General features: G+C 36.3%; 1 protein-coding gene across 2 annotated transcripts in view; it reads left to right on the top strand.

The window, feature by feature from the left end:
* Positions 1 to 12,432, top strand: part of PPP2R2A (protein phosphatase 2 regulatory subunit Balpha) — an 85,983-nt gene that overhangs the window by 40,305 nt on the left and 33,246 nt on the right. For both annotated transcript variants that reach the window (XM_045456762.1, XM_045456763.1), the window contains exon 3: positions 10,023 to 10,120. In XM_045456762.1, the coding sequence (XP_045312718.1) occupies positions 10,023 to 10,120 (98 nt within the window). The remainder of the gene's footprint in view (positions 1 to 10,022; positions 10,121 to 12,432) is intronic.

The raw sequence follows: 12,432 nt of genomic DNA, 5'->3' as shown, positions 1-12,432 counted from the left end.
TAAAGTGTGGAGTTCAGTTAATATTCCAGTGTTGGTTCTTCATTTGTGACAGGTAAACCATAGCAATGTAAGGTGAAGGTGTATGGGAACTCTCCGTACTGTCTTTGCAACTCTTAATGTAAATCTAAAATTAGGCTAAAATTAATTTATGGAAAATAAAGATTCAGCTCAGTTAATTTTTATGCTGTGTAGCTTTTGTTCGGTTTGAAAACTCCCCAGGTGTTTTGAAAAATGGAGAACTTCTCTGCTATGTGTATATGTATCATCACTTGCAGTTAAGTAGTTTGTGACTTTAATGTATAAAAGTGAGAAAGACCCTATCTCATAGAAGTGTAGTGAGTAGTTTCCAACGATACGAGCATATCCAGCACCATAGTTTCCTGCTGTAGCAGTGGTGGGAGTTGAGCAGAGCAGAATCATGCTTCATTGCTTCAGTCCCATTCTGTTTTCACATTGATTGGCTTATGACTTACAGAAAGTAACTTTCATTAAGTCACTATTGTTGTGAATTCCAGGTTACAAAGAAATAAATCGGAGATCCATTTTGTCAGAGTGAGGTCCCTGACAGAGATCCATGGTCATGGGTGGAGTTAACGCAGTTTTTGCAGACGTGTTGTCTTACAGGTCTTTAATTTTCCATATTTGAAGTTTCCTGATACAAGCACGTTATTTTTCTCAGCCATCATTCTGTTTTCTTCCTCCCCTAAATGTATTAAGTGTATGAATACGTGTTATATATGCTCTGTGAAAGATAAATTCTCTGAAGAGAGAAATCATCTTTCAGTGTTTCTTGGCAAATGAAATTTCATTGCAAATTTTGAAGTTCACAATTGACTTAACTTATGGTCGAATTATTTTTTTTAAGTTTATTTATTTATTTTGAGTGAATGAGTGAGTGAGAGGAGGTGCAGGGGAGGAGCAGAGGGAGACAACCCCAAGCAGGCTCCGGACCGTCAGTGCAGAGCCTGATGTGGGGCTCGCTCTCACAAACCTTGAGATCATAACCTGAGCCAAGAATCAAGAGTTGGACACTTAACTGACTGAGCCACTCAGGTGCCCCACTCGAGGTCGAATTATTAATAGCAGAGCTGAGACTACATCTCCAGGTGTCTTCTTGTTCTTACCTAGTAGTTCATCAAGGGCCAAGGGAAAGTGTGAAAAGGGAGGAGGATTTAAAGAAAAATTAGAGCAAAATGTGAAAAGATATTGGCAAAATAAGAACATCTGATGTTTCCCTTGTATTCTTATTCTTCTATTCTTTAACGGTCTAGACATCAGTGAGCATCTATATATTTTTTTTTTTTTTAATTTTTGGATTATTGGGGCGCCTGGGTGGCTCAAGTCGGTTCAGTGTCCGACTTCAGCTCAGGTCATGATCTCACATCACAGTCCATGAATTTGAGCCCCGCATCGGGCTCTGTGCTGACAGCTCAGAGCCTGGAACTTGCTTTGGATACTGTGTCTCCCTCTTTCTCTGCCCCTCCCCAGCTCGCTCTCTCTTCCTCTCTTCCTCTCTTCCTCTCTCTCTCTCTCTCTCTCTCTCTCTCTCTCTCTCTCTCTCTCAGAAGTAAATAGACATTTAAAAAATTTAAAGTAAAATAAAATTTTTGGATTATTTTAGTAGGATGATTTCTGGAACTGACATGAAGTTCCAAGAGAATGAATGCTTTGTGGCTGTTGGTATAAATTATGAAATAGTTTTCCAAAATAACAAGATATACTTCTCTACAGTGCAGGTAGAGCAATTTATATTTTTCCTCTAGTTTAAGAGATAGAAAATGGTGTGTTATTTAAAAATTAATTTGAGGGGCACCTGGGTGTCTCAGTTGGTTAAGCATCAGACTTTGGCTCAAGTCATGATCTAGTGGTTCGTGGGTTCGAGCCCTGCATCGGGCTCTGTGCTGACAGCTCAGAGCCTGGAGCCTGCTTCAGATTCTGTCTCCCCATCTCTCTCTGCCCCTCCCCTGCTCATATTCATTCATATTCATATTTTCTCTCTCTCTCTCAAAAATAAATAAAAAAATTAATTTGAGTGGTTATTTTATTATATTTTACCAGTATTGCTCTTCTGTGAATTGTCTTCCCCATGTTGTATGAGCTGTTTTTGGAAATACAGGTATTTTTCTTAGCCACTTGTCTGTAGTTATTGTGTAAAAGTCACATTTTTCTTTCATTATCTATATATATATATATATGCTTCTTCTGATTTATTTATACCCTTCCAGAGATCTAATATACATTTTTCCCCCCTGATGGACTACATACAGAAGGGGTAAAGGATTGGGGAGAGGAAAGGTGATATTTATTTATCAGGCATTGTCATCTTTTTTTTTTTAATTTTAGTCATTCAAATAGTGTGTAGTGATAACTCATGACTTAGAGATTCATCTGTTGTCAGGGTTTTCATGTTACTCTTACGGTAATGGTTATAGGCATGTTAACCTGGTCTCCCTCCCTGTCTTGAGCTTTGGAAACAAATTCCATAATGCTCTGATTGTTTCATTTATGTTGTGTACAAATCGGATCAAACATGCTTTATATCTTTTTTTTTTATCTCCATGATATAACGTAAGCAGCATTCTTTCTCAGTACAAATAGATTTTATTTTTTGTGCTGAGAATGTAGGGTACACATAGACAAACTTTGGAAGGATGTATACTAAAATCATAGTCTATCAGTAATGGGGTTAAGAGTGAAGATTGTCTTTTTTTACAGAGCAGTTTGTGTGATTAAAAGAGTTCAATCCCATTGCAGATCTTACACAAATCATAGTATACATAAATACATCTATACCTGTTTTACAGTTTGCACATGTTTGTTGAAAGACTGTTTAGTTATTATCTATGGTTATCTCTTAGTGATGGGATTTCAGGTTTTTTATTCTTTAAGTTGGTTAAAATGATCACTATATTATTTTTTTAACAAAAACAAAAAACAAATATTTTTATACTTAGGTTCCTGTAAATCTTTTTAAGTATTTTTATTGCAAATACTGGTTTTTATCTTTTGCCTTAGAGTTGTAAGATTATCAAGTGGTTAGTTAGAATCAGTGGTTCTTAATCTTTAGCTAATTTTATTGTGGTTAGAGAATGTGGTCTTTAAATTTGAAATTAGAATTCTTTAAGGGACTGTCTGTGGCTCAGTGTATGAGTTTTTTAATTGCATAGCTCTTTGGAAGATACATGTTCTTCTGTATTGGTATAAAGTTCTCTGTATGTGTGTATCAGTTTGATCTTTCAAGTGTGTATACTTTCTCCTCCCCTCCCCCTTCTTCCCTTCTCCCTTTTTTGATCTGTCAGGCATGGAGAGGGATGTCAGTCTTCTGCTGTAGTTACAATTTTTGTCAATTCCTTTATTTCTAAATTCCTAAAATATATATAGTAAAAATGTGTGGAAAGATTCATGGCTGTTAACGTCTTTAGCTTACTTTTTATCATTATATACATGTTATAAACTCTGTCATACTGAATTTCTTTTTACTTAATTTAACCAGTGGTTGGAAGCATTAGTGGCATTTACTAGGCATGGGCCAAGTGTGCTAGCTCTTTGGCAGTTTGCGGGACAATCTTGAACAAGAAAAAATCGTCCCATGGTCTGCATGACTTAGAATATTCTGCCAAATGTTTTTGGTGCTGGAAAAAACTTACTAATATTTTCTAAGCCTAAAATCTGTTTTATTTATCATATATTATTTTGCATGGGTTTAATGTATATACTGATGTTTGCTGTGTAAATCAAGGGAACATTGTACTTTGAAATACTAGAATTTTACAAAGAATTCATGATTTTCCAGTCACATCACCAGTGCAAGGCCGTTGATGTTTTTTGAGTTACCACTATTGTATACCTGTATAAGTCTGCATTTATAACTGATCTATTGTGATTATTCTACATAGAGTGTCATCATGCTCACATTTACATATTGGTGGGGGGCTTTTTTATTTTGTTTTTCAGTATTTTCCACCTTTTTTTTTTCTGGGACTGCAGTGATCCACATGGTAGAGCACTTGATATTATCTTACATGTCAGGTCTTTGTTCTTTTTTCCTGCTTTGCTCTTGCTTTGTTTTTTTCTCCCCCCTATAATAGCCCTTTGAGTTCTTGATCTTTCCTACTGCAGTATCTAGTTGGTTAATGCCACCCAGTGTATCTTTCATTTCAGGTAGTGTATTTTTCATTTCTAGATGTTCCTTGTCTTTTCTCTTACATTTCTCAACATGTTTATAATTCACTCTGTGTTCTGGAGCATATTTACAATAGTTGTTTTAAGGTTCTTGTCTGATAGGACCTTAATTCCATCATCATTTTTGTCATTTCGGGTCCTTCTGGTTATGGGTCACATATTGCTGCTGCTTTACATAACTGGTGATTTTGGATTAGATGCCAAACGTTGTGAATTTACATTGTTGAGTGTTGGGTTTTGTTCTAGCACATAGTTAAGTTGTTTGAGATACATTTGATTCTTTCAAAGTCTGTTTTTAGCTTTGTTAGGACAAATTCAGTCTTTTGTGTTGATGTAGTTCCACTTACTAAGGTGATGCTCTTCTGAAGACTTTACTTGGTGCTTCATTAATTATGAGGTTTCTCTACTCCAGCTGGTAGGGATCCCCTAATAGTTCTGAGCCCTCAAAAGCTTTCTAGTGGTTCTTTTCTAGGCCTTGTGGAGTGTCACCACAAATGCTCAGATTCAATTAAAGAACCCAAGTGTCCTCTCTTTCTGTGCTCTGCTTCAAATTCCCCCTGATTTCTGTTTTCCATAACCCCCAGTTTCTGTCTCCACAACTAAGTGAGATTGCTGCTCTGTCTGCCTGCCCTGTCCAGAAAGTAAAGGGCGTTAAATATGACTCACTTCTTTCTCTTGTCTAAGGGTTCACAGTCCGACAACATTTTTGTTCCGTTTTCTAGTCCTTCCCAGCAAGAGGATGCATCCAGATTGTCTTAGCCTCTCCCTTATGGCCAGAAGCAGAAACTAACCCCTAACCCTCATTCTCACCCTTACCCACATGTCAGAGCTAATAATTATTTGCTCACCTAATATATAGTAATTTTTGTTAATTACTACTATTGATATATACCATCTGTTAGTTTTCTGCTGTACCCTGTTTTGTTTATTATACCACTTAGGAAATAGGGAAGACAGGTAACAAGAAATGTTGTGCCTGGTGAAATAAAAACAGACCAGTAATACTACTGTTGTCACTCGTACTACCACCAACCACCACTGCCGCCAGAAGAAAGCAGTGATTTCAGCTTCCGAGAATGAAACCTGGCTGCCAATGGTTTACAAAGAAAGGAAAGGGTTGGAAGAAATGAGAATTCCATTTTATAGAATACATTTTAATCCTTGATTTTATAAGATTTAACGAGTCAAAACATTGTGTATATTAAGTTTTCTTACTAAAAATTTGTGCCTTTTAAGTGCTGTTGCCTGGAATTCGATCTATGCCTAAAAGTGCTCTGTGTTGACTTGGGGCATAGTAGGGCAATTGACTGATGTTCTTATAAAAAGATTAACATGGACAGTTTTTTCATTGTGAAATAACATTTTATTGGCCATAGGAAATAATCTTTTTTTTTTCCTTCCTTAAAAGAGGAAGTTTTTGTTCTTTGATTTTTGTTGTTTGTTGCTTTACACTGTTCAGCTAAGCAGTGGCTTGGTTGGCTGTTTCTCAGATTTTCTCTTAGTTCATTGGCTTGTAGCAAGATGAAAAATAACAGACACCAATGTATTAAGAATATCTATAAATGGGGGCACCTGGGTGGCTCAGTCTGTTGAGTGACCGACTTCGGCTCAGGTCATGATCTCACGGTTTGTGAGTTCGAGCCCCTCACCAGGCTCTGTGCTGACAGCTCGGAGCCTGGAGCCTGCTTTGGATTCTGTGTCTCCCTCTCTCTCTGCCCCTACCCCACTCATGCTCTGTCTCTGAAATAAATAAACATTAAAAAAAATTTTTTTTAAAGAATATCTATAAATTGAGGGGTGCCTGGGTGCCTCAGTTGATACAGCATCTGACCTCGGCTCAGGTCATGATCTCACAGTTCATGAGTTCGAGCCCCGCATTGGGCTCTGTGCTCACAGTTCAGAGCCTGGAGCCTGCTTCAGATTCTGTGTCTCCCCCTTTCTTGGCCCCTCCCTCACTTGTACTCTGTCTCAAAAATAAACAAATGCTAAAAAATAATAATAATAAAGTGTGTATAAATAGAGAAAATTGTATGCCTTTCACCCAATATTTTCCTTCCTCAGTGATTTAAAGTGGGTTGACTTCTATGGTATATAGTATCTTTGGTTCTTGGCCCTTTTTTTTTTTTTTTTGGTAGGCTGGTTGTTAGTTTTGTTTCTAGGATTCCTCGGCCTGTCTCAAGTGTGCCTGTTAAAATTTTGTACGCTTGCTGTGAAGCTGCTTCAGTATTAAGCATTTATGACATCACTTTACTTTGGGGTTCTAGTTGTAAAATAGCCATTCCTGGGATAAGTGACCATTGTAAGAACAGATGTCGTCTTATTCCTGTTACAGTTTGCACTAAAACACTAGTCTGTTTCTCTTCTTCCCTCCCCTTCTCTTTTCCTCCTCCCTTCTCTTTCTTTCTTACATGCACACAGACACACTTCTCTTTTCTTCCCCACCCTGTCACATATTCAGTGACTGCATTATAACCAGCTATAACCAGTACTATCTTTAGTACCTTGGGGTATTATAATAAAGCCTGCTGTTTTATTACTTGATTCTTGTTCTGTCTTCTGAGGATAACATAGATACAGAATCCTATCACCACCATTCCTATCCCACATCTCTTCAGTACTATTATAATGACCTCCCTGATGACTTAATCATCTCTAGATTTTTCTCCTGTCCAGGTCACTTTAGAAAAATAAGATTTCTCCCCCATTGGAAATTAAGCACATCTTTCAGCAAGCCCCTCTTGCTTTCCAGTGCTCAGCAGGAAGGCTAGTCAGGCTAATTATACTGATCATTGACTTATCCTTTACTAAGTTACAGCCATAACAGCTCATCTAACTAACAAGAGGTGTAATTTCTTTAATTTAGGTGAACGCAACAATTTGGGGAAAAGATGAAGTAATTTAAATACTGAGCCAACTCTGCCTGTTATTCCATTGTGTGAACAGGAAAGTGAATCTGGTGTTGGTGTTAGGTGTGAGCATTTCACCAAGTTGAGAGTTCAAAGAGAAGTATTTTTGGTGCAGCATGACTTTGTATGCAAATTAACTAGTTCATCTGGTGCATTAGCCGAAGAAACCATAAGCTAGCAATGCACTGAGGGAAGTTGGCTGAGCTGGACTGACAACAGAAAGAATTTGCGTCTCCAAAGTGATGCTTGTCTGAGTGGTTTGAATTTAAAGGTAATTTTTATGATGTATGGTTTTTAGCCTTATTCCCTGATTTTAAAAAGAACCTGACCTTCAGGTAAGAAGTGACTCCATATATTGTGTCTGGTATTGTTAGCTTCTATTTATTTTCTCTCTCAAAGTGTACCCTAATGTACTTTAAGTGCAGGGCTCTTGTATGATTTTAAACCTTCACTACAGAATACAGAGCACCCAATGAATGGCTTTTATGTGTGATTTCTTATTTGGCTCATTGCTTGTGCAACAGTATGTTGTTTAATATTTACATATTAAATATTTAATAATTACATTGTAGCTTTTCCAGCTTTGTTTTATTACTGATATTTAGTTTTGTGCCGTTGTGATTGGGAAATGTACTTGGTATGATTCAAGGGTTCTTAAATTTGTCATATTCGTTAGGTCTCTTTTTTATGTGATTTAACTGGGGGATTCTTCTGTGTGTACTTGAAGAAAATGTGTATTCTGTTTTTCTTGGATGGAATGTTTTATGTATATACACACACATATACACACATATATATGTATATATGTGTATATATTTATATATATGTACATATTTATATATGAATATATGTATTAGAAAAATATATAAATATATTTTAAAGCATATATTTATATATTTTAGAACCCTGTATTCTTAAGTATGCTTCAAGTAAAAAATGTTGAAAAAAAAAAATAACTGAGGGTACTCACTTAAAGCATGTCAGAGGGGAGGTGGGTGGGGGAATGGGTGAAATAGGTGAAGGGGATTAAGAGTACACTTAATCTTGGGGCGCCTGGGTGGCGCAGTCGGTTAAGCGTCCGACTTCAGCCAGGTCACGATCTCGCGGTCCGTGAGTTCGAGCCCCGCGTCCGGCTCTGGGCTGATGGCTCAGAGCCTGGAGCCTGTTTCCGATTCTGTGTCTCCCTCTCTCTCTGCCCCTCCCCCGTTCATGCTCTGTCTCTCTCTGTCCCAAAAATAAATAAAGGTTGAAAAAAAAAAATTAAAAAAAAAAAGAGTACACTTAATCTTGATGAGCAAAATAGAATGGCTTTTTAAATAATTATGTTTGTCTTTACAGATTAGTCTGATATATTCAGTTTCACACTTTTATGTTACATATACGAACACTAAATTTGTTTTTTCCTCCTCATACCGCTGACCACGGTGGGCTTCTGAGATAAGGTGTTTTTTTTTTTGTTTTGTTTTTTGTTTTTAATTTTTTTTAACATTTATTTATTATCGAGAGACAGAGAGAGACAGAGCGTGAGCATGGGAGGGGTAGGGAGAGGGAGAGACAGAATCTGAAGTAGGCTCCAGGCTCTGAGCCGTCAGCACAGACCCCGACGTGGGGCTCGAACTCACAAACTGCGAGATCATGACCTGAGCCGAAGTCGGTTGCCCAACCAACTGAGCCACCCAGGCACCCCTGGGATAAGGTTTTTAATCTGGAAGTGGGGTGCTGTCCACACCTTCTGAAATTACATGCACATTTTTGTGTGCACTTAAGCATGCAGTCTTTTGGCACGACACGTGTAACTTTCGGTAGGCTCTCAGAGTATTCCAAAAAGGTAAAGTGCCTTGGACTTAGACAATGAAGGAAGCAAAGAAAGCTTTCCAAAATCAAGCTGTTCTTGGAAAAATCACTAAAAAGAAAACTATAAAATGGAGTGTTGGACAGGTTATTAGTAAAGGTACGTTGGTCAGTAATTTTTAAAATTGAAGGTGTATAGTGTTCTTTATTATAGCAAATCAACATTCTTAAATTGTTACAGTGAGCTAATATAGGTCAGAAAATGGCCTTTCTCTTGTAAAAAAAAAAAAAAGTTTATTTAAATTGCATATGATGAAATCTTTCCTAATTTGGCATAATGCTTTATAGTGAAGAACTTGTTAGTAACAGTGGTGAATTTTTCCAGTGTAGTGCTTTATCTTAATGCCTAATTCTGTAACTTAGATTTTTTCCCTTAGAAAAATGACTCTGGTGTCAGTAAGCAAGTGAAATACCCTATAATTTTATTTGAATTTACTGTGAAATTAGCACTGACTTCGGGTGTAACAGGACTGCTTCTAGTAGCCTGTGTGGTGTTTGGGAGCCACAAGAAGAGCTGTGCATATTGACGGTGCATAGCACAAAGTGTTCCTGATATGTGTGTGTTCTGTTTGCAGACTTTTGTTTGAGAGACCATAATTTGAATTTATTGATTTATGACTGTTAAAATTTCATCTAAAGTTACTTTTACATTTAAAAATTTCCCCCATTTTAGTTATATCTGCTTTAGTTTCAGAGGCCACCTTTGGGTTCGCATAAAGAAGCTTATCAAAAGTATATAAGAAGGAAAATTATCAAGATAATTGTTATAATGTTTAATGGTCCTATTATAAAATGTTTCACAAATTGTTGATTACACTCATGATTTTAGTGAAATACCAGTAAACCACTAGTATTTAAGTATAATTTGTATTCCTGTTACAATAGATTCATACTGATTTATTCTAGAGAGAATGTGTTTTTGGAGAACTAAAATATTCATGAAAGAACCTTAGAGTTACTTATTTCTGATGGTAGGTTCATCTGTAGGCCTGGAATGTGTTAGGGAAAACATGCTAAGTTCTGTGTAAGTTGGGAAAGAAAAACTAAAATCATTTCTTCTTTGTTTTTGTTTCAATTATACAGCAGATATAATTTCTACAGTAGAATTTAATCATTCTGGAGAATTACTAGCAACAGGAGATAAAGGTGGTAGAGTTGTCATCTTTCAGCAGGAGCAGGAGGTAAGTGTTTAAAGTTTAATTTATCTAAATTTCAGTTTGCTTTTGGGGCTAGAACTTGTATTGCACTGGAGTATTTCATCAGAGGATTTTGACTTTTTTTTTTTTTTTTTTTTTTTCCTTAATGTTTATCAAGCAGAATATCCCAATGGATAGATGGCTCTGCTTCTCTTAGCTTTGTGTGTGTGTGTGTGTGTGTGTGTGTGTGTGTGTGTGTGTGTGTGTGTGTTGTTTTGACTATAAAAACACAGCGCTTTGTTAGATTTGGCTAGAGAAAGGAGTGGGAAGTGGTGTTAATTCAAGATTTTAACTGGTTTTGAAGCCTTGGCCCTCATTTTTTTTCTCTTAAAACTCCATAAAGCAAAATTGCTTTGATCTCTTCTCAATGCTTAGTTTGCTTTGTGTAATTGAGGGTGGGAGGCTAGTTTAAAGAAAAAGCTGTTGAGTTATTTTGACATCAGTTCATACTAATACTGTTACTGTGGTTTAAATAAAACTGTTTTAAATGACAATTGCATGTATACCCATGTAATGTAATTTATAAGCTCAGTACCCCTTTTCAAGCAGAGTTGATTTGAAAATTGTTTTCCTTTTCTCTTTGAAGAAAGGAATTTCTCATTGCAGTCTCTTGAGATTAAAGTGGGTTTTGTTTTGTTTCGGGTACAGCTTAGGCACACTTCTAAATCCGATTGACAAGATTGCTCACTAAAATTTTATGTTAAAATTTGTCACACTAGATTTTCCTTTACTCTCTCTGTCCATTCGTAGATCAAAGTTAGACATTATTTAAAATCATCTGTTTTGAAACATCCTATCCCTGTTTATATATCCAAAAAGAGTTAAAAGTAATGTGCATAAATTGCAGGGTTTTACAAATAGATGTCTAAATCATAACAGAGAGTTAGGTTTTAAAGGATTGTGAAGTTCCTTAAATAAGCAAAGAATCTAGTAATAATACTACTACTTTGCACTTCTATAGCGCCTTTGACCTGAGGATCTCAAAGTGCTTTACAAACACTAATGAATTAATCCTCACAACACCCCAGTGAGGTAGGTAATTTAATTTTAAAAGAAATGATTAATAGTGTCTGATTAGAAGATGCACAAACACTAAATATGTCTCCTTTTATTTATTTATTTTTGGTTGGAAGACAATATGAAAAGACTCCAGCTTTTCTTGACAAAGACTGTTCTTATGGGAAGGGGGGAAGCAAAATCAGTTTTCTGTTCCTATTTTCAAGCAACTAAAATCTTGACCATAGGAATCTTGAAATACTTAGAGTTGAAATGGAACCTTAGATCATTACAGTTTCCCTTTCTATTTACAAATGAGAAAGTTAGGATATTAACAGACCACTTGATTAGTGTGGCAGAACTAACAGCTAGGACTCAAAACTTCTGACGCGTCCTCTTTTAATATTCTTCGGTGCCTTTCACCTTAGATAACCAAAATATGAATGGTAATTTTGTTATTCAGAAGTTAGAGCTGGCATTCTCTGCCCTTGAGTGGTTTTTTTTTGTTTGTTTGGTTTTGGTTTTTTACTGGATGTTAATGACTGTCTACAACTTAGCTTTTGTTTTAAAGAAAGGTGTTTGGAGCTTTCGATAAATCTAGTAGGGGTTTGATAAGTGTACTCAAAGTAATAGTTGAAGGCCGTCAGTAATACGATAAATTGGAATAAAAGATCTAACACAGAGTTACTGCAACTGCTCGAACGTTTTACTTGTATTGGCAAACAAGGCCCCAGATTTGAGGAATAGGTTTCCTTTGATTCTTTTCTGAAATTCCATTGAAGATTCTAAAGTGCTAATATTTAAGATACATACCCTTATAACAAGGAATGAGCAAAATGACTTTTTGAGAAGGATCATTGGTACCAAAAAAGGACTTCCTTTTTCACATGTATCTGACCTTCTTAACTGCATTTAAGAATTCAAGATAGATGCATTATCTAGAACCTCAGGTCAGTAGTGTATCTTGAGAATTACTTAAGCGATGGATTAAATAATGATGAGGTAATAATTTACTTGTTCCTTCAAAACTTTATCTTGTTAATATTAATTTGGTGCCTGTTACCTAATTTATTGTCCACATTTTTAAGCCCTGTCTTATATGGAGCGTGTAGTATAGGGCTGTCTTCAGGACACTCACTGCCTACGTCACTGATAATGTCTGTGCCTTACGTCTAGAGGCACCTTTATATCAGTACCTAATATATTTAGATTAGATTTTTATGAATCCACATCTATTACATCTGTAAAATAGTGTTCTAGTTTGGAAAGTGGGAGAGAACTTAAAGATGATCTTTTTCTAG

Source organism: Leopardus geoffroyi, chromosome B1 (assembly GCF_018350155.1).
Source record: "Leopardus geoffroyi isolate Oge1 chromosome B1, O.geoffroyi_Oge1_pat1.0, whole genome shotgun sequence".
In the NCBI taxonomy this organism is placed as follows: Eukaryota; Metazoa; Chordata; class Mammalia; order Carnivora; family Felidae; genus Leopardus; species Leopardus geoffroyi.
This window is presented reverse-complemented; position numbering and strand designations above follow the sequence as displayed.